Here is a 27,545-nt window from a genome sequence, read left to right on the forward strand (position 1 = left end):
CTGTATATGATTTTTTAAAATTGCAATAAAAATTGTCCCAAGACGATTGAGTCACACCTATAATAACTTGTAGCTTTGTAGCTTTTTTTGTGAATCAAATTTCGCGTACTACTAATTCCTAAACTCTGTTCGTTTTTTGGCTACTTAACTCTTAGCTCTTTATTCAACTATCAGTCCATATTTATTTTTCACGAATTGTTTTGAGCTTTGAATTGGGCGAGCATTTAGTTGGCTTGTAAAGAATAAGTGGTGAGCCCTTTGTCCTGCGCCTTGGTGATGAACGAATGTTTATGTGCAAGACACGCGAGTGCCTCTGTGTATCGAAGTAGATAGCTGCGTTTTGGACAGTTGACGGTAGAGGGGGAAAGTGCCACCAAGCAGCTATCACAAACGCGGGTTATTTTCGCTGATTTACGAGTAGCGTTTAGAGTCACTGCGGTGAAAAAACCTGCTGTAAGTAGGTGTTTAGAAATGTATGAATTCAAGGTATAGTGTTATTGGCTCTTCGAGACGTTTAACCTCAAATACTTAATCAGTGAATACATAATGAAGCGAGTGATGGAGAATAAAGAGGACATAGTTAGGTATAATATTTTTTGTCGTAGTTTTTGAAACTCGATCAATTATCAATCTTCATTATTCTTTAGGGTGAAAGAAGAACTCAATGATACTTGGGTGGTTGCAGACAATGATTATAATTTCGATTTGGTGAACTCTTGCGAAGCCCAAAATGTTGCAATGCTCACGTTTAATAAATTACAAGTGAGTTTAATGACTTTAATTATGATCTAATTTTACGCTATCAGAATCTATTACACAATTTTAATTTTAGGGAAATCATATAAATGCGGTTATTGGGTCAAAGAAAGAATTAAACGAAAAAATATTCATAGATTTCGAGTGCAAATATGTTAAATCTGAATTACCGTCACTATCGACGACTATCTGCAAAATTGAGCATCAAAATTATCCACCAGTTGACAAATTAGAAAACCAAATTCAGACCAATAACTTAATCGATAAAGTACATGATCGTAGCAAACCCTTCGAATGTGATATTTATCACAAATCACATGAAAGGAAAAGTATCCTAAAGAAACACGTAGAGACAGTCCATTATCGTAGCAAACCTTACGACTGTGATATTTGTCACAAATCGTTTGATCTAAAACCTCATCTCAAATTTCACATAATGACCGTACACGATCGTAACAAACCCTTCAAGTTTGACATTTGCCACAAATCATTTGGACTAAAAGGTGACCTCAAACTTCACGTCAATGAAGTACATGATCGGAGTAAACCCTTTGGATGTGATATTTGTCACAAATCATTTGGAAGGAAAAGTATCCTAGAGAAACACATAGAGACAGTCCATTATCGTAGCAAACCTTACGACTGTGATATTTGTCATAAATCATTTGGACAGAATTGTAATCTTTTTATTCACATGATGACGGTACACGATAACAGGAAATTCTTCGAGTGTGCCATTTGCCACAAATCATTTGGACTACAAGGAAACCTCAATAAACACACGAATTCAGTACATGATCGCAGTAAACCCTTTGGATGTGATATTTGTCGCAAATCATTTGGATTGAAAGAACACCTGAAAAAGCACATAATGATGGTACATAATCGGAGCCAACCCTTTGAATGTGACATTTGTCGAAAATCATTTGGACTAAAACATAACTTCAACATTCACAGAAATGTGGTGCATAATCAGAGTAAACTCTTTGAATGCGAGATTTGTCACAAATCATTTGGACAAAAGAGTAGCCTCAAAAGGCACATAATGGTAATACATGAGCGGAGAAAACCCTTTGAATGTGAAATTTGCCACAAATCATTTGGACTAAAAGGAACCCTCAATAAACACATGAATTCAGTACATGATCGCAGTGAACCTTTTGGATGTGATATTTGTCACAAATCATTTGAATTGAAAGAACACCCCAAAGGGCACATAATGACGGTACATAATCGGAGCAAACACTTCGAGTGCAAAGTTTGCCAGAAATCATTTGGACAAAAAAGTCACCTTGAAAGCCACGTTAATACAGTACATAATCGGATCAAACCCTTTGAATGTGACATTTTTCGTAAATCATTTGGATACACTAAGTAACCTCAATCGTCACTTAAACAAAGTTCATAATCGGTAGCAAACCCTTTGATTGTGACATTAACCACACGTCGTTTTGACAAAAAATTGTTCTGAAACTGCACGTCAACTCGGTACATAATCGGAGCAAACCTTTTGAATGTGATATTTGTCATGAATCATTTGGTTTAAAACATCACCTCAAAACTCACACGAATGTAGTGCATGATTGTAACCAACCCTCGGAATGTGAGATATGTCTCGAGTCATTTGAATATCAGAATATACTCAAAAATCACATAATGGGAGCTAACTTTTTCCTTAAAAAGCACATACGCTTCATACATATCTTAACCCAAAGTTTGCTATTGAATTTGAATTAATTTTAATGATTAAATTTAACTGTTATTCATGAATATTTTTCAATTCTGTTAAGAACAATAAAATAATTCAAGCTATCATTCATTTTGTTCTGACTTGGAAAAACTGTTGCGTTACCTTGCACACATGAATTAAAATAAAAACTCGGTTGAACCGATTTTTTAACCTACTAATTTTTAAATTTAACTTTTTCTTGGGTGCTTACTCCTTATGGGTAAGGAAGTAGAAAAACCTGCCGTTGAAGCAGTTATTTTCCGAAAATCCCACGACTGATAATCGTACTCGCGGAAGATTGAACAACTGCAATCGTCGATAAAAAGGCTCTGTTAGTTGTAATAATTCGATGCAAAGTATATTCTGAAAGGTATGAAATTGCAAGTAATAAGATGAATTTATGATATAGCCACCATTCAGCGGACTTTGCACGCAAAAGCTATAAACGATTTTACATTCAAGCATCGAGATACTGCCACCACACAAATTCCAACGATCAATCGAAACACGATTAACTACATGCGATTAACTACAAACTATAAATCCTTAAAGTTACGGAATCGTTTTATCGTCCAATACATGTAGTTAATATAAAAATCATGCATTTTCAACTTCAATGAGGATTGAAACATTGACATGCGGTGGTGTGAGTTTCATGATGGCATATGAATTATCAATAAAGAAGGAGTATTTCTCTACTACATTTTAAACTGTTTAATTAAAGCATTTATTATTTATATATGAAGAAAAACGGTCCCGAAAAAAGTACGATGCGTACAATGAATATTACTATAATCGATGACAAATTTGGACTATACTTTTAAAATTTAATTGTTTCGTTGATGTCTGTCTATAATTACTAAATTGTACATTATGAAATGTGACAAATAAAAGACAAACCTCCCAAAGGTTTAATTTAAATTGAACGAAAATTTTCGGATTGATTTTATTTATCAATAAATTTGACTATAAATTTTTCAAACTCAATAGCAAGTTGACGTTTAATATTTTAAACAATTATTACGCATTGAAATGAAATTAAAATTGAATTAAAAATAATTGAAAATTCGTTCGAAAAATTCACTTTCAAATATTTGGTTCATTTATTTATTTCTAAAGAAAAAAAACATTGAATCACTTATTTATCCCATTTACAATTGCACCAGACGGAGCGTGTCACGAGCTCCTAGATAGATTTGAAATTTCTAATTGGCACTGGAAGAGTCGATAAAGCAGAGCTACTATACCTACGGCAGAGCTGCCACCGAGCGTTTGCATCCTTGCCAACTTGCGATCTATTAAAATCGCAGCCCCGTTTGCGCGCCGCTGCTGCTGCGGTGGTGGCGGCGGCGGCTCGCATCCTCGCGTGTCATCGCAGACTGTGGCTCATGCCTGCTGGGCTCGCGTTTCGGGCAGCGTACCTCAGACCTGGCGAGACAGTCACCGTAGCCGGCGGACTATTGCTCTTGCCTTTAGTGCACGCGAGTCGTCGCGTCGTGTGTCATACACAGATTTATGTATATGATTTATCGGGAGTGCATAAAAATATTAATAATAAAATAAGTGATATACAGTAAAAAATACAGTGTGTGCAAGTGCCGCGTGTGTGTCATTTCGTGTGTGCGTAATAATAAATATATATGTGCAACGAACATTGCAGCCTCGTGGTCACGTGCGTCTCCTGCCTGCAAGCTGCCTATATGTAACAACACACACACACACACGATTTAATCACGGCAGAGGGTGAAGCGAGTGTGAACTGTGCAATTATTATACGCGAGTGACCCCGTAGTGAAATATTTTCTTTCTGTCTCTCTCGAGTAAATAAATGTAAAGAGTGCTTTGTATTATTATACATGCAGTGGGTGCAGTTTCAAAGTGTATAATCGATATATCGAAAAGTATCACATTCGCAGCTCAAAGGTCAGTCTCTAGCTATACATTATACCCTATCGTGTATTTGTGCAGCACGAATTCGATCGCTACCTCGCGCGTTTCATTCATAAAAAGAAAACAATATAAAAAAAAGCCACCTGACGAAAGTTTACTCAAAGTCTCGCCCGAAAATATACGACGAAAGATACGCGTATAGTTGTACACACGATGTACGGAGCGCATGTGCTTGCGATGAGTTCAAGTCGTAGAACGCCAGCAGCAGCAGCAGCTTTGCGGGGCGCTATGCTATGCTGTAGACTCGGGCGCGTGTTATGTGCATTTCGGCGAATCCAAAACGACGCGGCTACGGCGGTGGCGGTGTCTCGAGAGCGAGCTCATTGTACCAGCAGCGGCAGCGGCAGCACGGGCCAGTCTATGCGCATATTATCTCGAAATAGTTTTTAACGCCGTTTCCTATGAAAAATCTAAAATTCGCATGACTCGACTCCAACGATGCTAATATCAAAATATTTACCTCTTTTTACGCTTCCTTATACTTATTTTTCTTTATGAAAAGAAAATAAATTTCTCGTTCTCGCGAGATATCCGAATGTTTTTCTTGCAACATTGCTCTCGCGCCGATGCTTTGTCATCGATTGCGGGGCATTTTATTCGTTTGTTTGTTCGTGCTCCCGTTTGAAAAGCCACAATTTTGTTTGTTAGAAATCAATTCGAAGCGATGATTTCTCGAAAATGTTTTTTGTGCTCGATGGAAAGCAAGTTTAATATTGCCACAATATTTTTCAATTGAAGTGTCGTATTTGTAAAAGGGTAGTTGAATTTTTATCGACGTCCAGGAGGCATGTGTCTTTAAAGGTTTTAGGGTGCAGTGACGAAACACGATAGTGCCAATGACCCGCGCCGGCCTTTAACCAAATTATCGATTGCGAAGACTTTTGTTCGCTTCGTTCTTGTTCAAACATCGGAGACTGTGTCATAAAACTGTCCGAAAATTAAAGTTTGTGTAATTTGGGTCTTTCATCGTTTCGTCGAATACTTCGGCACTTACGACTCCAAATAATATTCGAGTTTTATCAAAATTGACATGTTTTTTCCGTAAAAAAGCACCAATGTCACTTGTATTCACACGACTATGACCCTGTACATTAAAAAAGTGCAAAATATCATTTCACTATCGCGTTCGTGAAAGTTCAGACAGACAGAATCCACAAGGGTTGTAATGATACTTCCGCGAATTGCCTCGTAAGCACGTGCTTTCATACGCTAGAATGAAAAAGAAAAAAAGAGTATAAAAGATCAAGTCATATAAAAAGCAGGCATTATCATAACCATTGAGATCTCGAAGATAATTCGGCGACTCGGCTGCCATAGATTCGTGTATACAAAAACTCAAAAGTCACAACTTTGAAAAATAAATCACCCTTTCAAGCGATAGATATACGATACAGTTGAAACTATTTATTTATTAAATTCTAAGACACGATATAAATATAGACCTTTTGACATATTATATAGGAAGTGAAAGAATCTCTCGCAGATGAGTAATTCGTTCGTCATCTCGCCGCGCGCGTGTATATCAGGAACCCCTCGCACACACGCAAAAACACATAAATTCTATCGTCGTCGAGAGCTTACGTCCATTTTGACTGATTGCAATACTCTGTGGGCATCAACGACACTTGTATAATGGCTTACTCATGTACATAAACGAGTCCGAATTATCAATCACGAGCTTTATATAGTGAGCACATGCTCTATGCATGCCTGTAATAATATATAGAAAAAAATCTCTGCAAGTACGTTGGCGAGTCGAAGAAAAGGATATTGTAAATATATACAATTGTATAGTATCTAATCCCTCCTCGACGAGCTGCAGCAGCAGTGCAGTGCAGTGCAGGCAGCGGAAAAGCCTACGTTCGCTCGCGCATTATTATTTCATTCGCGTATACTTACGCGTGACAGAAGTGGCGCGGCAGTGCCCGGCACGCGCTACGAAAGAGTTTATTTATATACATGGCCAGGACTCGTGGCGATAATAATAATTCATCCTCCACGATCTCTCGCCGGAGTTATAAAGCACATGTTTTGCGCTTAGGTGTATGCTATAAAACGTTGCGTGCGCGGCAGAGCTTATGCATAGTATATGAAAAGCAGCGGCAGCAACACGTTGAAAATCGCGTCTTTGAAGCCTCGTAAGTGCTCGCGTACATACAACAACGATACACATTCGTGCGACGAGAGGGGAGAGGGTAGGCCGTTAAAAAATTATTAATGCTTTTTTGCGCCAAAGACTTAATCGTGACGAGGCAGGCTGTTGCTCGCGAGAGAGATCCCTCCTGCGATGAAAGCACCTGGCTTAACGATTCTCCTTCTTTGCTCTCTCTCTTTCTTTCCCTCTGTCAAACGCATATATACGAACAACGTGACCGATCGTTTCGAGGGCACTTATAAGCCATCGAATCCGAGTCATTTTAGAAACGTTTATAATTCGAAAAACATAAGTTTTAGCTGCGCACGCATACACAAATATCAGGTAAATCCGCGAAAGGCTCGTAGTAGTTAGCGCAAGGGAGAGAAATTTGATCTCGCCGCGGACGTGCGCAGAAACGTAATATTAAACAAACGCGCGCGACAGAGAGCGAGAGAGGCCCGCTTTTTAGACATGCAAATTTACCTTTGTATCTCTCTATATTATAAGATAATATCGCCGCCATTCGGTGAAATGGTCATATGACGTCATTATCGCCGCCATTCGGTGGAATGGTCATATGACGTCATTATCGCCACCATTCGGTGGAATGGTCATATGACGTCATTATCGCCGCCATTCGGTGGAATGGTCATATGATGTCATTATCGCCGCCATTCGGTGGAATGGTCATATGACGTCATTACGCGATGATCACGTGATTCGGTCGAAAAGTCACATGACGTCATCACGTGATGATCACGTGATTCGGTCGAATGATCATATGACGTCATCACTTGATGATCACGTGATCAAAAGGTCATGTGACCTTTCTATAACGATGTCATCAAGTGACAGACCTTTTGATTATGTCACTTTGACCTTTCGATCACGTGACGATCACGTGATTACGTCACGTGACCTCTTTACCTTTCGCCATTTTAAACATTTTATTATAGTGTAACCTTGCGCGTTTTGGTACAAGAATAATTTAAATAATAGGGTCATAAATGTGATAATTATGGTTATTTTGGTTTTTTGATTACGTGATTTTAACCTTTCGTTCACGTGACGATTACGTGCTTAAGTAACGTTACGTTAAGTAACGAACCGCTTGATGATAACGTAACCTTGAGCGTTATAATTCGTTCATCATGCGATGCGTCATAACGTGATCACCACGTGATCGAAAGATCAGAGGCACATGATGATCACGTAATGAGGTCATGTAACCTTTTGCCATGTTGACCATTTGAACCTTTGACCTTTCGATCGAAATATTTGAATTTGACTTTTTGATCACGTGATTATCACGACACCTTGACCTTTTGATCAGGTGGTGATTATTATGGTGACTTTGATCCTTGACCCCTTTCGATCATCACATGATCATCACGTGACTCTGACCTTTCTATAACGCGATCATCAAGTGACTGACCTTTCTATACGTTAACATTACGTGACTTTGAACTTTCGATCACGCGACGATCACATAATTACGTCACGTGACCTTTCGTTCATTTGGTACAAAAATAATTTAAATAATAGGGTCATAAATGTGATAATTATGGTTACTTTGATTTTTTGTACAAGAACCAAAAATTATTATGGTTAATTTGGTTATTTTGGTTTCTTCCATTGTACAGACGTTCTCATCCAGTTGAAAGATTAGCATTACACTTAGAAATTAAACAAAATTTAATTTTCCCTGAAAATGAAGAAGTAGAAGCAGCCAAAAAGCCTGGTACTACTTTAACAGCGTGGTTTGATTTAAATAAAAATGATGTTCATGCTAGAAAATTCACGTACGTAAATAATTTACAAGACTATAAGTACAATAAAAAATTTTGAATTTGGGAACGGAGATCACAATTTTCAAATACATTGGGAAGAATAGTTAGTGTTGTGCCAAAAGATGTTGAACGGTTTTATTTAAAATTAATTTTACACAAAGCTAAAGGCTGCAAATCATTCGACGATTTAAGAACTTATAAGGGTATTAAATACGATACATTTAGAGAAACGGCGATTGCAATGGGATTAGTAGATAGCGATCTAGAAATAAAAAAAATATTGACGAAGCTTGTTTAATAATGATGCCGAAACAACTTAGAAAATTTTTCCCTTGGTTTATAATTATTAACAATATACCAATGATTCGAGACGTTTGGCAAACTTATAAAAAATATTTTTTGGAAGGTTTTAAAGATAATCATGAAAACAGAGCTTTGAAAGAAATAAATGATATTTTAGAATTTGAAAATTTAAGCTGTATTGATGTCGGTTTACCAGCACCGAATCTGGATTTTTTAAAAACTCTTGTTGATGAAGAAGATTTAAATAGTCAACTGGAATTTTATAAAAATGAATATCTTCTTAGATACAAAAAAATGAATTTAGATCAAAAATTAATTTTCGATTACGTAATAACACATTTACGTAACGCTGGTAAACCGACATCAATACTTCTTCATTTTCAGGGAAAATTAAATTTTGTTTATTTTCTAAGTGTAATGCTAATCTTTCAACTGGATGAGAACGTCTGTACAATGGAAGTATTATATAAAATTTTATATTATTAAACATATACTCATATGAAATTGTAAACGAGGGGGGTTGGCGCGCGAAGCGGGCAGGGGGGCTCGCCCCCCTAGTTATTATATATATCCTTTGTGTCATTTTATATTTTCCTTCGTCGTCTGCAGCAGAGCAGGAGACAATGAGCTTAAAAACACAACATATGCGAATATGCGTATTACGTTGCTACTTGTACGCTTCTGTAATTTGATTATATTATACGCGTGCGGTCGCTGATAAAATCACGGTGTTTCTTCCGTTCTTTCGTTGCTGCTGCTGTGTATACATACATATTATACGCGCGTGGCATATAAGTATCGATGTTCCTTTCTTTTGAGCAAGAGAGACAGCAACAATTTATGTCTCGGCTCCGCAACTTTGTATATTATATACACCGAAATCTTCGAGTCCATCGCTGTTCGTGTGCGCCTCGATTTTTTTTTGCTCATCTTCTTCTCTTCTCTTTCTTTGGCCTGACTCTGAGGCCATTATCGATTATTAGCGCGAAAAGAGAATAAAAAAAAGCTGTTTTGCGCCGGGCAGATGCGCGAAAAAAAGTTGCGTGACTAAAACCTCCGTGAGTCCTCCTCCTGGCCGGTGTATACAGAAAAAAATTTAGCCTGTGCGCACAAAATAACGACGCAGAGTACACGTCGTATATATAGTCATCGCAGAAGAAAGTGGCTACTTGTCGAAGAGTAGAGAAAAAAAATAATAGGAAATGAAAAAAAAGAGAAGGAGAAAAATAGATTGAAGAGGGTATATACTTGGGTTTTGTATTTTAAAGCTTTGATGAGAATCATCCCTTTTTTTGCAGCCGCATAGTACATATAATAAGAGAAAGGGCCAATTAAAGGGTCTTTTATTAAATGAAACGCGCACCGTGCTGCTGCTGCTTATATACACGAGGCAGAGGAGAGAACATTACTTAAGCAAGATAAATTTTTTATTTTTTCTCATTTCACTAGTCGCTCAAATTTAATCCTCCCCCGAAGGTTTTAATTCCGTAGCTTTATTAGCGCGCGGACGAAAGGAAAAATCCTTGCCTTTCTCTCTCTCTCTCTCTCTCTTTCTGCAACACACCGGATAAATGTATTCGCAAAGAGGCGCGCAACGCGAAAGAGAATTGAAAGCGTACAATAAAAAAAAAAAAAAAACAAGTCGAGCCGAACGAGCGCGCGTCGAAGAAATCTTATTGAGAACGGAAAAAGCTAAAAAATAAAAGAAGCAAACAAAAAAAAAATGAACGAATAAAAAAAAGGACGAGGCAGCTTGGCGACATATGTCCCCGGTGCAGCAGCAGCGGCAGTGAGAATATATGCGGCCGGGCGTAGGCCGCATTTTAATGAGACATTGAGAAGTCGAAGGCGATCGACCTTTTACAACGAAGAGGAGGCCTAGGCGTGTATACGACCGAAGGTACACACACGACGTTATAGGTACATATAGAGTAGGAAGAAGACACATTGCGCGACCTTCGTCTTTAACATTATATATATTATTCATTATAAATATAGGTTCCCCAAAAGACTACTACGACGACGGCGCAGAGTTTGCTCATCTGTCTCTTTTCGCTCGCTCGAGTGTCACTATACTATATACTACGTAGTCGCTCGTCGTCGTCGTCATTTCGTCTATCCTATGGGCATCTATGCGTATGTACACGCGTTCGGAGACGGAAAAACGTCGAAATCTAATATTTACCCCTTTGGAGCACCTCGCGCACACACTAACACACACCTATATGCGCTCATGCTTATATATGTGTACCCACGAGTTCGTACAAGTTTGTGTCGAGGGTGTGCCGCAAAGAGTAGAGAATCTCTCGCTTGCAGCAGCAGCAGCAGCATTGCAGACGTGCTCTTTCTCTCTCTATACTCGCTTATGTGCTCTCTTCTCTTCTCTCTCTCTCGGTGCAGAGGAAGAACCGGAAACGAGAAACTGGTTCCTTTGTACGCCTCGTATTTTGCTTCTGTAAGTACACGGCTATATATGTATGTACGCCTCCTACTAACGCGCGGCGCAGAGAGTACATTAAATGCATTTATATGCATGTATTTCGCCGCAGCCGCTGCCGCGCGTTTACTTACAAGCGCGCGCGTATGTATACATCGTGTAATTATATGAAATAAAATTGGCCATAGTACCCGGCGTACTACAAGCGCACACAATATTCGGAGCTGCTGCTGCTGCTTTATATGTTTTCTACTTCTGTTTTGTCCCAGTGACAGGAGAGAGAGAGAGAGAGAGAGTAATAGATGAGAAAGAGGAAGCAAATGTACACAAGCGTGCGTCACGAATTCAATTTATCAATCGTTATGTTTGTCGTTGTTTTGCATAAGCGAATTCTGTATAAGAGTAGTATTCGTCGTAGAGAGAAATACGCCCAGAAATTGGCAGCAGCAAAATGACGATAATATTTAAAAATAAAATATAATTAATATTATACGCTCCGAAATTCGTGCGTGGACGAATTTATGTTCCTTATGTACATTCGAAAAGACAATCAATCCGTATAAGGAGAAAAGCAGCAGCTGCTGCTCGCGCGTACAGTTGATGATCAACATCTCTCAGTGTTATTCGAGACACGAGACCTGTGCACACACACATAAAAGATACATAAAAATGAGAGAAAAACGTCGACACGTATTATTTAAGTACGTGTGTGTATATAATACCTATATATACGCACACAAACTCCTTTTACCGCGATGCAGATATAGAGGCCGTGGCTTCGAAAATCTGGCCAGTCATTGACGCGATCGCTTATACGCGCGCGAGCAAGCAGTGCTGCGGGCGCAGGATGAAGCGAATTTTAAATGTACACCTATACATAATAAGTATAAATCCTTTTACGCTTGGGTGTGCACACATGCATGCGTGTGCCTTCACGTCTGTCTGTGTGTGTGTGTGTGTGTGTGTGCATAAAGCAGTGTGTCGGGCGCACGTGTGCCGCTGCTCATGCCACTCATCATCCCGAAGTGGGAGAGAAAGAAAGAAAGAGAAGAGAGCGAGCGAAAGAAGGAGAAGAGCAGCACGCGTATGCACACACACACACACACACACACACACACACACACACACACACACACACACACAGGTTTATACGAGAATCCATGAGTCGCGCGCGCGAGCACGCACAAACAATGTTTTTGGAGAGGCTGTATACGTGCGCGCGTATATACATACCTAAAGAGCAGGTGTTCGCCTCTCTTTCTCCTCTCTCGGGTATGGATTTTGTCTCGCTTATATACATACACGCACACACGTATAATACTTGCTGCGTGCTCGCAACCATCGAACGGGTTTTCGGTTTCTTCTTGTGGTCTCTCGAACGAGCAGCGGACCCTGCAGCAGCGGCAGATAGAGTGCATTGCGCGCGCTCGCCCGTATTATTGCGCTCGCGTTCGATCTTCGTCTTGTGCGCCTTGAAAATTTCTTCTCTCCCTGTTAAAAAAAAAAAGAGTAGTAGCCGCAGAAGCTGCAGCAGTACCATCGCAATATCGGTTTCAGAGACTCTCCGAGTCAGCAGCAGAATTACATTGCGAAAGGGCCGAATCGATATTATACCGAAGATAATGCAGCTCTTATGTATAGCGGCTCTCCTGTGATACCGTACGCGTGCATTATGCTCGCTGCTCACGCGCGTGCGCGCCCGTCAGAAGGCGGTGGTGAATATATTTCGCGATTTTTAGGCTTTTCGTGTGCGCCGCGCGCAAATCTCGAGAGTACACAAGAGAAAACGTCGTTTCTCCTTCTTCGCCTCTTTTTTTATTCCTCCTTATTTCTTCTGAACCACGCTAGGTGTACACGCGCGCGCGCACGACAGCTGCAGCGGATGAGATTAATACGGCGGGGGTAATTAATTCTTGCCTCCCAAAAGTCTGTCTGGCGTATAAAATGGCGTATAAAATCTGTACCAGTGCAGCACGGATAAAACCTTATTTACGCGTCTTGCTCGCTGAAGAAGAAGCCTCGGCACGAAGCTTAATAAATGGCTATAATCTCATAATTGATCAATTTACAAGTCGCGCGCCGCTTTCAGAAAAAAGGGAGAAAAAAGAAAAAAAAATGGATGAACAGGTTTTCGGTCATCATATTTTTTACATACATTATATTGAATTAAAAAAAACTACGGCATGTTTAATTAGACGCGCTCCACCTTGCCTCGACCACCTGCGATCTTGTGCTGTACGTACGACGACACGCGACACCAGCCAATTGTGCCGCTTAATGGCTTGTCTTTAACGAGTTTTCCAAAAAAAGAAAAAAGAAGAACTTTTGTTCGGAGCACACCGGCGCAACGCAGAGTGGGCAAGGACGCAGATCGGTGGTTGCGAAGCTCACTCTCTCTATATAGGCTATACTATCTATACTCCGTCCGGTCCCATAACGCTGTGGTTTTTCGTATTTTTTTTTCTCTTTCTCTCTATCTCTCCTTTACTGCGGACCCACTCTCGAATCAAGGCAGCAGCTGCACACTTGCCGGGCAGCAGCAGCCACGCTCAGCTTTCGCAACGCACGCGCGCGCGCGTGTGTGTGTGTGTGTGTGTGTGCGGTCATCGAGTATCGAGAAACGCGCTCTGTCTGGCGAGTACGCCAGGCGAAACGAATCCTCGTGTATGGTAATGTGCACGAGCTAGCGTGGTTTTTTAGAGAACCCGTAAAAAAATTTGTAAACAAACCAATTTTGCAAAAATAGTTTCAAATTTGTGATGAACGATTCTCAAAACACCGATTTTTTTGGAAGTTTCAATACTTTTTTGTAATTTTGCCACTATTACGCAATTCTAATGTTTAAAAAAGCTAAATTATATAAACCAATATATTCATAATGACTTTTTAAACCATTGAAATTGTAAATACACTTAAAATTAATTTTTCAATTTGAACGCGACACGTGTGAATTACACGTGTCAATGCGAAAATTAAGATGGACACTCTAAACTTTAAAATTTAATGGCTAGTTTTTCCTGCTCTCCTATTTAATTAATTATAACAAACAATCAATATAATAACTCTTGGAACGTCATGTAGTTCATAACTGTGGTTTTTTTTTAGTACAATAAAATAAGTTTTCATTATTCTTATTCTAATGTATTTTATCTACCTAAATAAGTGATCAAGAAATCCTGTACAGTCTTTGAATAATTGGAAAAAAAGTATTTATCATTGATTCTGGTATTTTTTTCACTGTTTCCAAATGTTTTCTTCAGTCTTGAAACATCACATATATGGTTGAAGTGAAAAGTGACGCTCTAATAATTTTGTTTAGCACAAAAAGTCGTCAAAATTATTTTGTAGACAAGTTTTATTTAGTCGAAAATATGACGAAATTCTCATCACCAAACTACAGGTTGAACTTGAGTGCAGAAGCACCTAATAGATTATTAGATTCAGAGATATTATATATTGAAAAAAATGCTGCTGAAATGTATCCTTTGGTTGCATTTTTTATGAAATCATCATTTGTGTGGCCTTACTCGACTGGATCGAAAATTATAGTAATAAGATTTCTGATTCTCATAATTGATATTCTATTTTTGATATCAACGGTAATATAAGTTTTTTTTTTTTTTAACTCACAAAATTATTTTTGTCTCATTGGAAATTAAATTTTTTCACTTAAAATGATAATAATTGCAGATAATTTATCTTGTAAAAAATTATTATGCTAAGACATTAAACATAAATACATTAGTAGAAATATGTCTTCAATCGTATACAGCTGTTTTCATTATGTATTTTGGATACTGGCTTGAGATTGATAAACAAGGCTCTTCAATGGTAACATAATTTCTACATATTTGATATTTATGTTATTGATAATAAACTTGAATTAATTCAAAATATTTTGAAAACAAAGTTAAAATATTTGCTGGATATTTCCGCAAAAAACTGGATGCAAATCAGTTCAGAAGAAAAAAGTTTTCAAAAAATTATATGCATATAATTATGACAATTTCTCTGCTACTAGCAGGTATAATTTTAAAAAAGATGTAATGAAATATACATAGTCTACTTCATTTTTTAAAGGTATTTTTAGTGGATCTTATTTTATGTACGTTATTGTACTTCCAGTACTAGGGCCTATTACGGCAAATATTATTTTTTTAACACTGCGTGCGCGAAACACGGGTTTTCTAACCTTGAAGCGTCTGAAAACCCTAGTTTCTCGCAAGCAGAGTTAAAAAATATCGTTTGCAACTAGTCCGCGAGGAAGTTGACTCACCCAGGAGTCTTTGCACCCTCGCTACGCTCGGGTGAAAACAACTCCTGGGTGAGTCAACTGCTTCGCGCACTTGTTACAAAATATACTATACCAGGAAATCATACACATCAAAAACAACTTTCTATTCATATTGAACTATTCATCAATGAAGATGATTACTTTTTCGTTTATTTTTCTCTTTTATTAATATTAATTTTTTTAGTATTAATATTTTCTGCAACCATGGGAAACGTGTATACTACTTTTTTTTATTTTGCAATAGGAACATTCAAATTTTTGGGGTAATTTTATTTTAATATATCATCAAATTCAAAGATTTTGATACCGATACAGTAATTTGCTGTTATTTCATATTTTAGATTAAAATTAGAGGAAGTTTCAGAAAACTCTCGAAATGAAAATTGTTTGAAAAAAGAAGAACAAGATGTAGTTTACGATTATGTCTGCGAGATTGTTAAACAGCATCAATATTGTCTTCAGTTGAGTTTAAAATTGATCAAGTGTTATTTTGTTTATTTTATTATTACTTCGCTTCTAGTTTTGTCGAAACAGTGAAAAATTTAGCCAGACCATTAATTTTCAATGGAGTATTGTGTACAATTATCGTCTTGAGTATTACTGGTTGTTTAGTACTTTAGAACTTATATGTATTGAATTTCATGAGGAAAAAATAGTTTCATGTAATTAATTGCAGATGGTAATCGAGCTTCAACGGGATGTAAATTTGGCGATCAAAATGGGTTCTGTTTACTTTTTATGCATCCAAGGTATGTTTGTGGCAAGCTATCTCTCTCAAAAAGTATTTAATGCAAGCGAGCATCTTTGTGCCGAAAGGTAAAAATAACCTCGGTTGTCAGGCTACTTTATGCTAATTTTCATTTTCCGATGCATGGAATAAATACTCGATAAAAACTAGGAAAATGTTGCATCTGATGATGATAAGAGCATCTAAAGGTTCTTGTATGGAAACAGGTAGTAGCGGATACCTGAATTTCGAAACAACTGGAATGGTAGTTATGATTGTAAATATAACGTGCTTTCAATCATCCATACATTTTATTTTTTTCTTGATTTTAAGATTATTCGATTATCTATGTCTTACGTCACTGCATTGGAATCTGTAGTCAATTACGAATAGTAAATGACGAAACCAACATTGACTCTTTAAAATCGAAGCATTATGAATCAGAAACAATAGATTGATATGGATTAAAATTAAAATCTGATTAAATATCCAATGAAATGTATCGCGATCAATCTAATTATTGATGTGTTTGATCGAGAAAATATAATCAAATAAAATATTCTTAAACTTTGACCCCTTACGCTTGATGTATGATATCTTGACTTGCTAAAGTCCTGGTATGACAATGAACAATATTTTCCATCTAGTTTATGCTTAGAAATATCAATGACTCATACAATTATATTAACCTTGACACTTGCAGATTTACCTATAAATTCGCTAGTGAAAGTGGCTGACTTATAACCTTACGTTAACTTGTATAAATACTTTTACTTTTTCACTTGAGGATTTATAGTTTTTAAGGTAATCGCCATCTGGTGGTGAAGGCTCAAAGTGGCATCATCGTATGTAAATTGCCTGAAAAATGCAATCAATATTTTTAATTTAATTGCAAAGGAAAAATTGTCGACAAAAAGCCAATTATTTTTACTTAATTTGAAAACATTTTAAACGATACTTTTTTGGTCTCTTGGCCATTATTAATGTTAAGCATTTCCACCGGGGATAGTGTATCGGTATGTTTTCATATCCGTAGACGGCATTTCTACGGGAACAGATCATTCAATCGTAGTACATAAATCTCGCTCGTCGTTTTTTTAAAATTAAATCGCTATTTTTCATTCGTCACGTGCGTCGAGATCATCTTTGGAGTAAGAAACAACTCACGGCGGGACAAGGGAGGAAAAGCGAATAAATGAAGAAAAATGAAACGACGGCAAAAACTTGAAACATTTTCATAAATCATCTCACGCGCACACGCCTCGCGTTAATTTGCGGCTTCTTATGGACGATATCGCACTACTGCGCGCGGAGGATGGTAGCATATACTATACGTATGCAAGATGTATACAGAGTCCCCACGCGCCTGATTACTTCATGCAAAAACCGCATCGAGCAGCTCGGAAGACGTACTTTAAGCTGCTACTGCTGCATTATACAGAAGCGCGTTACAATATATATAGTATACATGGTTCTCTCTCTCTCTCTCTCTCTCTCTCTCTCTCTCTTGCGCATTCGTCGAGTTTCGCGCAGCGCAATCTCTCGCGTGCGGCATACTTATACCCATTCACGGTTCATCTGCCCGAGCAGCAGCTGTGGTTTCTCTCTCTATCTCTCTTTCTCTCTGCGCTCGGATTCTCTTCTTCTTCTTCTCTTTCTTCTTCTTCATTGCGCTGCCGCCTATATATATATACGCCGTGTGTATGTATAGTCTGACATTGCCGCCGCCGATGCCTCGGACGCGATAAATTTATCTCCTCGTGTGCACGGTGTTATATGTATACGCGAGGCTCGTTGTTGTATATAGATAGGCTCGCGAGAGTGTATGCGTGGATATATATATGTACCTACGTATAAAAAACATAAAAAGCAGCGGCGGTGGCGCTCACGGAATTTTCTCAGCACGCGTTCTAGTCTTTACCCTTAAAATAGCCATTTTACGGAAGTTATATACACTAACACACCTACGCCTACTACACGACTTTTTCATTTATTTATTTCCACCGTGACGGCTCGCACCAGCAGCTAAATTAGTGGCGAGCGTATACACGAAGCGATGAATTTCATCTCTCGGGATACACAACGACGGACAAGACTTTAATCGTGCGTTACAAGAGGCGAAAAATAGCGCAGCTAGCGCACGCTCTCCAATAGTTAGACGCAGGACGGTGGTTGTACAAAGCTGTGTATTATGGCGCTGATACAATATACATATAACACGATTTTACCAAAAGGAGAACCGAGCGAGAGAGAACTCGGTACGGCTATCGCGAATTACGAGCTCCGAGAGCGCACCTGCTCCCATGGGCAACTCCGTGACTTTGGATCGTTGTCACCCGTACTGCATATAACATGCGGCCCGCTGCAGCAAAAATCGCTGCGATTCCCCAGGCCCTTTTACCCGCTTCTCGCTTGCGTGTTTTTTTTTTCGTTTTATATCCTTTTCTCGCGGCACGATCGGTAACGTAAAAAAACAGCGACCGCTCGTTTTATGTATATTATTGCGTATGATACGCGAGCAGTTTTAATAATCGAGTGACGAGACTTTGCATTTCTTTTCTTTTTCTTTTTTCTTGTACCTGCCATTACCGAAGACAGAGCATAAGGTCTCGTAAGCTCAACAAGTTTCTTATACCTTTAACGCAGCAGACTTTGATCCTTTCGATGCTTTTCGTTTGAAAATTGCTAAAACGTCGGCTTTCATTTCCGCACCGGCTACCGGTTCGCGCTGTTATATATATTACAACATCTCTTGCGAAAAAAAGGAAAAAAGGAAGAGGAAGATTTCGCGACGCCATTTGCTCGAGAGTATAACTAGCTTTGATCAGCTTTACATCACTCGTTTCTTCCTATTTTTCTCACTTGCGTTTTTTTTCGAGCTTTTTTTTTATCAGTCGGACTAACGGATCGGGAGAAGACGCTGCGCTACCTATACATCACTCGCCGGTCGGCGAGTTCAAGTACGCGCGCAGGGGCAGCAGCGATATATACATAGGTATATAACTTGTACTCGCAGACAGCTTCGACGGCATTACACAGATGCGCACGCGAGAACAAGCCGCGCGAGAAACGGAGATCTTTTTTTTCTCTCTCTTTCTCGCTTTGAAGTAGTAGTATAACTTATTCGAAGATCCGAATCTATTTCTCGGCTGTTAAAGTAAAGAGTTGACGTTTGAATTTTCTTAATCGTATAGTAGTGGTACTAGCAAAAGTCGTGTATCGCTTCGAAACTTGCTGCTTTTTCTTTGCAAGAGAGAGAGAGAGAGATCAATACTCTTGAAAGCGACTCTCGACTTACGGCGCGCTGCCTGTACCGCCATGGCTCTGTAATTTATTTTTTCTCAGCTCCTTTTGAAAGCTCGGGTAATTATTTATGCAAGCTCTCTCGTCAAGAGTCAATGTCCGTGCGAAATAACTTTTTTTTAAAGAACTGAATAACAAATTTATCCTTTAAAGATTAAAGTACTCCCCCCGGTAAATATAGTTGCGCTATTATGAAATCAAAAGGCTATTAAGCAAATGATCGTGTCTCTGTGTATTAAACGACGGCGTTATATTGAGCGTGTGTACGCGTATGCGTGTGTGCCTCGCTCTTTCGACTCGTTGACGAAATTGCCTATTATCGTTGTCGCAGCTTGCTCGCCTACGCGCCGTAATCACGCACTACTAACGGCACGTCGAGGCTTATATACGATGCTTCCAAGTCGTGAGAGAGAGAGAGAGAGAGCGAAAAAGAGAGAAAAAAGCTAAAAAGAAAAGAGGAATGCTAAATCTTCAGAGTGCTGTAAAATAGACGCGCGCGCGTTATATAGCCTAGCTGCTAACGCACAGCCCGAGAAAAGCTTTTGCATTTTTTAACGGCCGCCTGTACTATTGCCTCGAGGCTTATAGGCATTCGCTCGTTCTTCAATTTTGCGCGTGGCGCATTTTTTCCTCTCTTTCCCTCTCTCTCTCTCTCTCTCTCTCTCTCTCTCTTTCTCTCTCTCTCTCTCTCTCTCTTTCTGGCTCTCTGCCCTTTTATTCCTTTTCTCAGCCACATTTGCCGCCCGGTCGTGTATTATAGCTTTGCGAGCGCGCGAGTCGAAGGAACGGCCGAGGAGAGGGGGTTCAGCAAGATATAAGCTCGCTCGCAAGCACACAAGCCTCATCTCTCTCTCTCTCTCTCTCTCTCTGCGTCGAGCGCGTGAGTCGATCGTCACGCCGCGCGCGAGCTTGCAAGCGCTATTCTTACATTCTCTTTCTTTTCTTCTTTCTTTCTCCTCTCTTTTTTTCTCGTTCTATAATGGAAATGTTACTAGGCACTGCAATTCTGTGGCACTGCTGCCGTAGTCGATTATAGGGTAGAGCTAGAGGTACTCTCTTTGCTTCGGCGAGTTTCTCTCCAGAAAGAAGCTCGCGAGCGCGAGTCAGAGAGAGGCAAGCCGAAGAAGGCTTTTAGATGCTTTTAGCGGTCAGTGTAGCTCTCGAGCTCGAGCAGCTACTATATAGAGTCAAGTCTGCAAAGCCGGAATTCTTTTTTCGGTTTGTATATTATAATACGGCGGCGCGTGGCGCGTGGATTCGTCTGCGCTCGATAACTGCTACTGCTGCTGCTACTGCACTCCATTGCTCGCAAAAAAGATCTTATGCATTTTTTTTCTCTGTTTTTTATTATGCTCGAGGCCTATCGGGTTTTTCGGGAAAGAAACCGTGCAGAAGCAAAAGCAGAAGTAGCAGCAGAAGAAGCTTCTTGAGAAAATTAATGTCCATTTCGAGAGGTTTGCCCTCTCGATATCTCTCGCTCTTTCTCCGCAGCTGCAGCGCACGTTCTCTCGGTTGTAATATTATTGTTATTATATACGACTCCTCGTTTCGTTCCTTCTTTTTTAGCCCAACGATTCGGCAGTAATTATATCGGACGCGCGCGTGCACGTTACGTCTCGCTTTATATATATACATTATAACGCCATAAATTTAATTTAGAAACGCGCTTATGGCGCGTAGCGCAGAAACAGCAGCAGCAGCAGCTGATTGGCTGATTTTCATCATGATTAAACTGCCGTGTACACACACAGACTCACACAGAGCGGCACGTACGTACGTGTGCATGTTAAAGGCGCAGGTAAACACTGGTACGTAACACGGAGGCGAGAAATTCTAACGAAAGCTCCAGTCCTCGTGTGTGCGCGCATACGTGTGTGCGAGTGTACCTTGCCTCTATACATACATTTATAATATACATGTATAGCTTAGGTCGGAGCTTTACAGCGTTCATTGCACTTTGGCTCGTCAAGCGTGTCAGAGCTATATAACTCTCTCACTCGCTCGCTCGCACGCTTGCTCGCTCGTGTCACCCTCAGTGGGGCGAGAAATTGCGCGCGGCAAGAGAGCGAGGCGCATCGGCATCGTGTATGTACGGGCATGTGTGTGCATCGCGTATACACGTATACACATTTCCTATATATATGTATGATATAGATTTATTCGACGACAATCGAGCTATATAACGTTGAAGTATACGCGCTGCGACTACGACTACGACTCGGCGTGAATGTGATTATGTGTGGACATGTCTCTCGTGCTCTCTCACTCTCTCTCTCGTCGAGTGGTGCGCGCGTTATATGCTGCTGCCACGTATGTCTATATGTATTATAGTATGTACTAGTTGCGGACTTGCGGACATGCGTCCATAGCTGAGCATTCGATTCGATTTATTCGAGGAGGCGAGAGACGAGCTGCGAACGTTGCTGTCCTGCTGTCGTTGCTACCGACGATCTATAGCGTTTATACGTACGCGCGAGGAACAAATATTCATTCGAATATACTATACCGTACACATGCAGTCGAGTCTCACCATCTTGTTGGGAAATCTGTATATGTACCTATGTGCGAAAGGCTTTCTGTCGAAGTGATCGAAACACACAGACATGCACACGACACACAAGGCGAGCCTGTGTGTTGTCCAGCAGCAGCTGCACAGCTTTGCTGCGGCCATGGTGCGCGCGCGCGCGAAACGATGAAAACGATATGAATCGGAAATATGAGAGCTGCTGCTGCGCCCGCCCGTCTGTTAAAGTCCCTTTTGACTGCATAAATATCTCTCTGGAGAATATAAGAACATTAAGCCGGGCTAACAGGCGTTAATAGATTGGAAAAGAGAGAGATAGATAGAGAGAAGGGAGAGAGAGAGAGAGAGAGACGATAAGTTGAAAGGGTGGATAAATCACGAAAGATTAACTTCCCAAAGAGAGCCCGAGACTGAGCCGAGAGATAAAAGGCGCGAGAATATAAGAAGGGAAATTGGGAAAATTGGGAAATTGCTCGTGCCTGATCATCATGCCATGCTCTCGGGCTTTGCTTACACTCTTCTCTCCTCTCTACTTAGCCTTCTTTGCGCGAGCTTTAGTCTTTAGATGAGAGCGACGCGACGCCTCGAGACGCTGATCCTTGCACGAGCCTGTATAGTTAGCCATGAGCATGATTCACGAGTCTAAAATCTTCGTATTGTTTTACCTCGAGTGCGCGGTAGAAGCTGTGATAAATTTGAACTTACAAAAACGCGTTGCTGTTGTTGTCTCGCGATGAAACGCCCTAAGAGCGCCGTATGAGGGATTAATTTTTTTCCAAAGCATCTTGATAAACGAGCCGTCATCTCTGCTGCCGCTGAAGCTTTAATCCCGGAGCACAATACACAAAACTATACGCGATGACGAGAGCAAAGTAAATCTTATATTTTCTCATCCCGATTCGCGCAACGTGATTCCGTGTCGTTGATCCACGTTTTAATCATACCCAATACTATTCGCATCCTAAAGCCATAAGAGAAAGAGAGAGAGAGAGATCGCGACACTTTTGAATAGTCGAGCTTGCAGAGCTTGCGAAAAGCTCGGCTGCTGCCCGGATTTATATATACGCGTTATATACACACAGATTCGATATCGTGTTTCACGCGAGCGAGGCATATAGGCAATCAACTACTTCTTGTTTACCGTAGCGAGAGAGAGAGAGAGAGAGAGTGCAAACTTTTTCCATGCAACACCAGCGGCAGCGGCCTATAGTCGACGTGCGTGTTGAAAAAGCGAGGAAGAAAACAACAACGTGTATCAAAGTGCGTACGAGCGCGTGAAGTTTTTTGATTTTTCTTTCGCTTTTTGTTTTATGCGGTTGGCGAGGATGTATGCAGTTGGATATATGGTGGTGGTGGGCACTAGTCACATACGCCCAATAAATCGGAAACTACTAAAACGCACTTTTTTACTCGTTCGCTTTTCTTTTTCCGCAACTTTTCTTTCTTTTTCTTCTTCATTTTCGTTTTGCTTGCCATATAGTATATAGTTCCACGCGCGTAGCGTGCGTATTTTACGATTTCGAAAAGCTCTCTCTCTGCCTCGAGCAACTCTCTGCCGCGCGCGGACGAGGGGATCATAAAGAAAAAATAAAAAGAGTTTTTATTCCTCGTGTAGCTAGCATACATATAATATAGGAGCGAAACGAGCTTCTTTATAATATGACGCAGCAGCAGCAGCGGTGGACTCGTGCTGGAAAGCGCCATGCCCAGGAAAAATATATATTTATTTTCAATATTATACCCGTCGTCGAACTTTATATATGTCGGCGAATCGATTTAGGCTATCCGATAAAACTAATATATCGATCACGCGGAGCGGTATATATTTTTTAAAATTAACTTTGGAATATATATATATGGGCGAACGATGTTGACGAGGCTTATGTCACTGAACCTTTGATTTTTTCCCTTATTTAGTCGGTAATATTGGCTTTTCCTTTATATAGATTCGTCTGCCGCGTTGAGCTCTCTCTCCGTTTTTCGCTTCAAAATGTCAGTTTTGGTTATTACGATATGTACACATGAAATATTAAAAAGCGATATTTTTCTTTTCTGCTCCCGTCGACATCTATCATGTCCGTGCATGTCTGATGTAGCTTGTGAATTTTCAAGCCGCGCATTTCTTCTTACACGGCTGTAAAAGGAATTTATATTTATTTTCTATTTTTTTTTTATAAATCGAATTCGATTGAGTAGTTCGGGCCCTCGGAGGTATGCGCGTTTTGCTTCAATCGTTAATAATCTGCATCGACGTTTTGACGCTTACTTATACTATGTACGATGCACAGAGCCAGCAGCAGCGGGCAGGCAAAATGATGATTGCAATTAAAAGTTCAAGACTCGTATTCAAGCCGAGCACGAGCCGCATTACATGGTCTTGTACTGCTCCTCCGAGCGTTTGATGCGATTATCACATCGGCGCGGCATGCGCGCAGAACTAACTAACGCAGAACGCGCTTTCAATTAAATTATAAATATTAATATACACACACGCTTAATGCCTTGATCGAGCAACAAAAGAACAAAAGGCCGTTTCTTTTCATTGTAACTATATTTGTGCTTGGAATAACTGTGAGAGAAAATTAACTGCGAAGCTCGACTTTGGATTGGATCAATTTTAGACTTCAAGAACGACCCATTGAATTTTTATCACGTGGCTTCGAGTACGTCTAACTTGAGCATTATTCGCATGCATATTTTGGTGGATTGATTTCAACCAATAATCGTTTTACTGACAATACATTTTTAGCGTGTACGCTGCTAAAAATGCTTAATATTTAAGGTGATGCCTTGGCCACAATTTTTACCGACCGAGCACAGAAAATGTATATTTTCGTAACTTGTTTTCCAGGCCGATTTTCAAAAAACGGCTCTGTGGAGCCCTTCGTATCGTTGCTGTGAACAACTGCACCAAATTTCAGCCAATTTCATCGGGTAGTTTTCCCGGAAAACAGGATCGAAATTTTTGATTACTGTTTGTAGGATAAAAAATTTTTATCCTGTTTTTCAGGAAAACTATCCGATAAAATTGGCTGAAATTTGTCGCAGTTGTTCACAGCAACAATACGGAGGGCTTCACAGAGCCGTTTTTCGAAAATCGGTCTAGTTAGAAAGTTATTTATATTTACATTTTTAATGCTCGGTCGGTCAAAATCGGGGTTTCGGCATTAGGCTAGTTTTTGGTAAACAAAAATGTTTCTTACCGACGAAACCTGTCATGCATCAAACTTTTTCGAAACTTTGCTTTGACTTATATAATTATTTTGATTTTGTCACTTGTAGATTGACAAATAACATTGCTCGTCATCTAGTGATGGAAATTTAAAGTAGTAATATTGTTTTTGAATAGGTTGAAATGGTCTCAATTCAATGAAATGATTAAAAACATACAAATAGTTTCTTGAATACGAAAGGGTAAAACTAAACAAAATTACTAGGCCCTGAGAGCTTGTACCTGTCCAATGGCCATAAAACTGGATTTGCAGACAAAGGCACTCGCCATCTTATAAAATTATTTTGACTTTGCCACTTGCAAATTTACAGCGAAAATCTAGGCGCCATCTAATAGCGGAGATTCAATTTATTGTATTTGAGAGGTTGAAAACTGGTCTATATTTTTTATAATTTGAACTTAAAATGCACTCAATATTTGTATGATAATTATAACAAAAATAAGCCCAAATCAAGTTCATAAATGATTATTTACTTTCAAAACATTTTAAATATTCATTGTTTATTACCAGTACATTATCAATGTTGCAAATTTATTCCGAGATAGTTACATCACAACTCTAAATTTTTCACTTCATGATTCTGTCAAATATTCGCGTGTAGTGCCAAAAAGAAAAAAAACAAAAAAGAAAAGAAAAACTTGCGTCATCCGTATACAAATGTATAATATGCAGCACACATAATCTCGCGGTTATCACGATCGTCCATTCACGTAATAGCGAGTCTCTCGCCTCTCTCTATATATGGACTTCCGAACTTTCCAGACGACGAAAGTTTATGAAATGCTCCACCCACCCCCGCGTGTGTATCTCGGCTTCGAGAGCCTCTACCACCCCGTCCTCCTGCTCCTCGTTCTCTTCGCTGAAATGCGTGTAATCCATATGTACAGTTGCAACTTGCAACGCTCGTATACGCTTTAGTCAAACATGGTACCGTGTTCGTTCGCTACTGCAAGCTCTTTCCTCGCGTAAGTACGTTTACGCTTTCCTCGCATGCGTGTGTATCGGTATAGGAAGAGGAGATGAGGGACCTCTCAGTATGTATACGCCGTTCATTCTTTCTTCTCTTAGTTGCTGCTGCTACACGGGCGATTTGGAAATTGCCATGTCTGAGTACTTTGAGGGCGTACGAGTTGGTCCGAGACACGTGCGCATATATTACCAATTGCTCAGTGGTGTTTGTTTGTTTCTCGAATTTGAATATGGAATACGCGCGCCGGTTCTTCGATAAACACTCCTCGTGATACGAGCTCTAAACAACACGTCGTAAATACATATAGTAGATAGGTACGGCGCTTACGCAAGGGCCGTAAATTCACGAACGTTCGGCTGCTGAGTTGAAAGAAAAAAACTTGCAACTTTTCAATCTGCAATAACTTGAAAAAAAGGAAAAAGGGAGAGAAAAAAAGAAGTAAAAATAGTATATGTACAGCTACTCTCCTCCTCTCTCTCTCTCTCTCTCTCTCTCTCGTGCCCAGCACGGCATGACTCAAACGCGAACTACTGCTGCTTTTTTCCTTCCTCTCTCTTGCGCGCGCTCTCGATTCCTCCTTACAGCAAGGCGCGCGCAGTACAGCTCGCACATCACGCTCGGTTTCTCCCCGGCATTGTGCTCAGCTGTGTGTGCGTGCGTAAGTGTGCGTGTGTGTGTGTGTGTGTCCCTCCTCTTTCAGTGGTGCAGTTTATCTCTCCCCCGCGCGTAACCCTACACTTGTGTATTCTCTTATTCTCGTTGCCTCTCATCTCTATTCTGTATACGCAGCGGCGGTGGCGGCGATGTTGCTGCTGCTGCTGCGTTTTTGTACCGTGAGCTTTTTTACACTCGACCGAATTTTCTCCGGCGTTATTTCTGCGGAATTTTTTTTTCTCTTCTCTCTCTCTCTCTTTTTTCTTTACACAACACTGCCAGCAGGCACAGCAACAACGAACGGGGCTAGCTAGCTGCGCTCGCTTTAAGAATTAATGTGTGTTAACCCCGTATACTATATACGCCATGAAGAAGTAAGCAAGAAGAAGAAGTAGAAGAAGAAGAACGGTCGAGCTCGGGAGCCCGAGGAGGGAAAAAAATTTTAATCTTGTTTATGGTGTGTTTACGCTGAATCGAACGCCCACCTGTAAAATGCGTATTAATAAGGCTTCTCGTTTACTCGAGGCGCGTGCAACATTTATCACGTTTCTCGCTCGAGACCAAAGTGAGCTGCAAGCGCATCGCTCGAGAAGTTATGATACGACGCCGCTTTTAGTCACAGATTATGATTGTTTATATTCGTTTTATTTTGCATTTTTTTTTCCTTTCTGCGTGCGAATTCGAGAAACGTAGGTATGATAAACGCGTATATGTATCGACGTATGTCAGGCCAAGAAC

General features: G+C 40.0%; 2 protein-coding genes across 3 annotated transcripts in view; both read left to right on the forward strand.

Annotated features, from left to right (window-relative positions):
* Positions 1-546: 546 nt before the first annotated feature.
* Positions 547-1,728, forward strand: LOC106656815 (zinc finger protein 583). The gene is made up of 4 exons (XM_014377967.1): positions 547-584; positions 648-762; positions 833-1,633; positions 1,714-1,728. The coding sequence occupies exons 1-4, from the start codon at positions 547-549 to the stop codon at positions 1,726-1,728; spliced, it is 969 nt and encodes a 322-aa protein (XP_014233453.1).
* A 2,204-nt stretch (positions 1,729-3,932) lies between these two features.
* The window catches only part of LOC106657176 (protein tincar), a 114,606-nt gene continuing 90,993 nt past the window's right edge, over positions 3,933-27,545 (forward strand). For both annotated transcript variants that reach the window (XM_023462950.1, XM_023462951.1), the window contains exon 1: positions 3,933-4,408. The gene's annotated coding sequence lies outside the window, so the exon portion shown is untranslated. The remainder of the gene's footprint in view (positions 4,409-27,545) is intronic.

Source organism: Trichogramma pretiosum, unplaced genomic scaffold, assembly GCF_000599845.2.
Source record: "Trichogramma pretiosum strain Unisexual culture from Peru unplaced genomic scaffold, Tpre_2.0 scaffold14, whole genome shotgun sequence".
Lineage (NCBI taxonomy): Eukaryota > Metazoa > Arthropoda > Insecta > Hymenoptera > Trichogrammatidae > Trichogramma > Trichogramma pretiosum.

Bases quoted from the DNA above. Each gene is read 5' to 3' on its own strand.
- LOC106656815 (XM_014377967.1), top strand. From the start codon at position 547: ATGAAGCGAGTGATGGAGAATAAAGAGGACATAGTTAG. The intron at 585-647 runs GTATAATATTTT...ATTATTCTTTAG, and splicing joins AATAAAGAGGACATAGTTAG to GGTGAAAGAAGAACTCAATG. The intron at 763-832 runs GTGAGTTTAATG...TTTTAATTTTAG, and splicing joins TCACGTTTAATAAATTACAA to GGAAATCATATAAATGCGGT.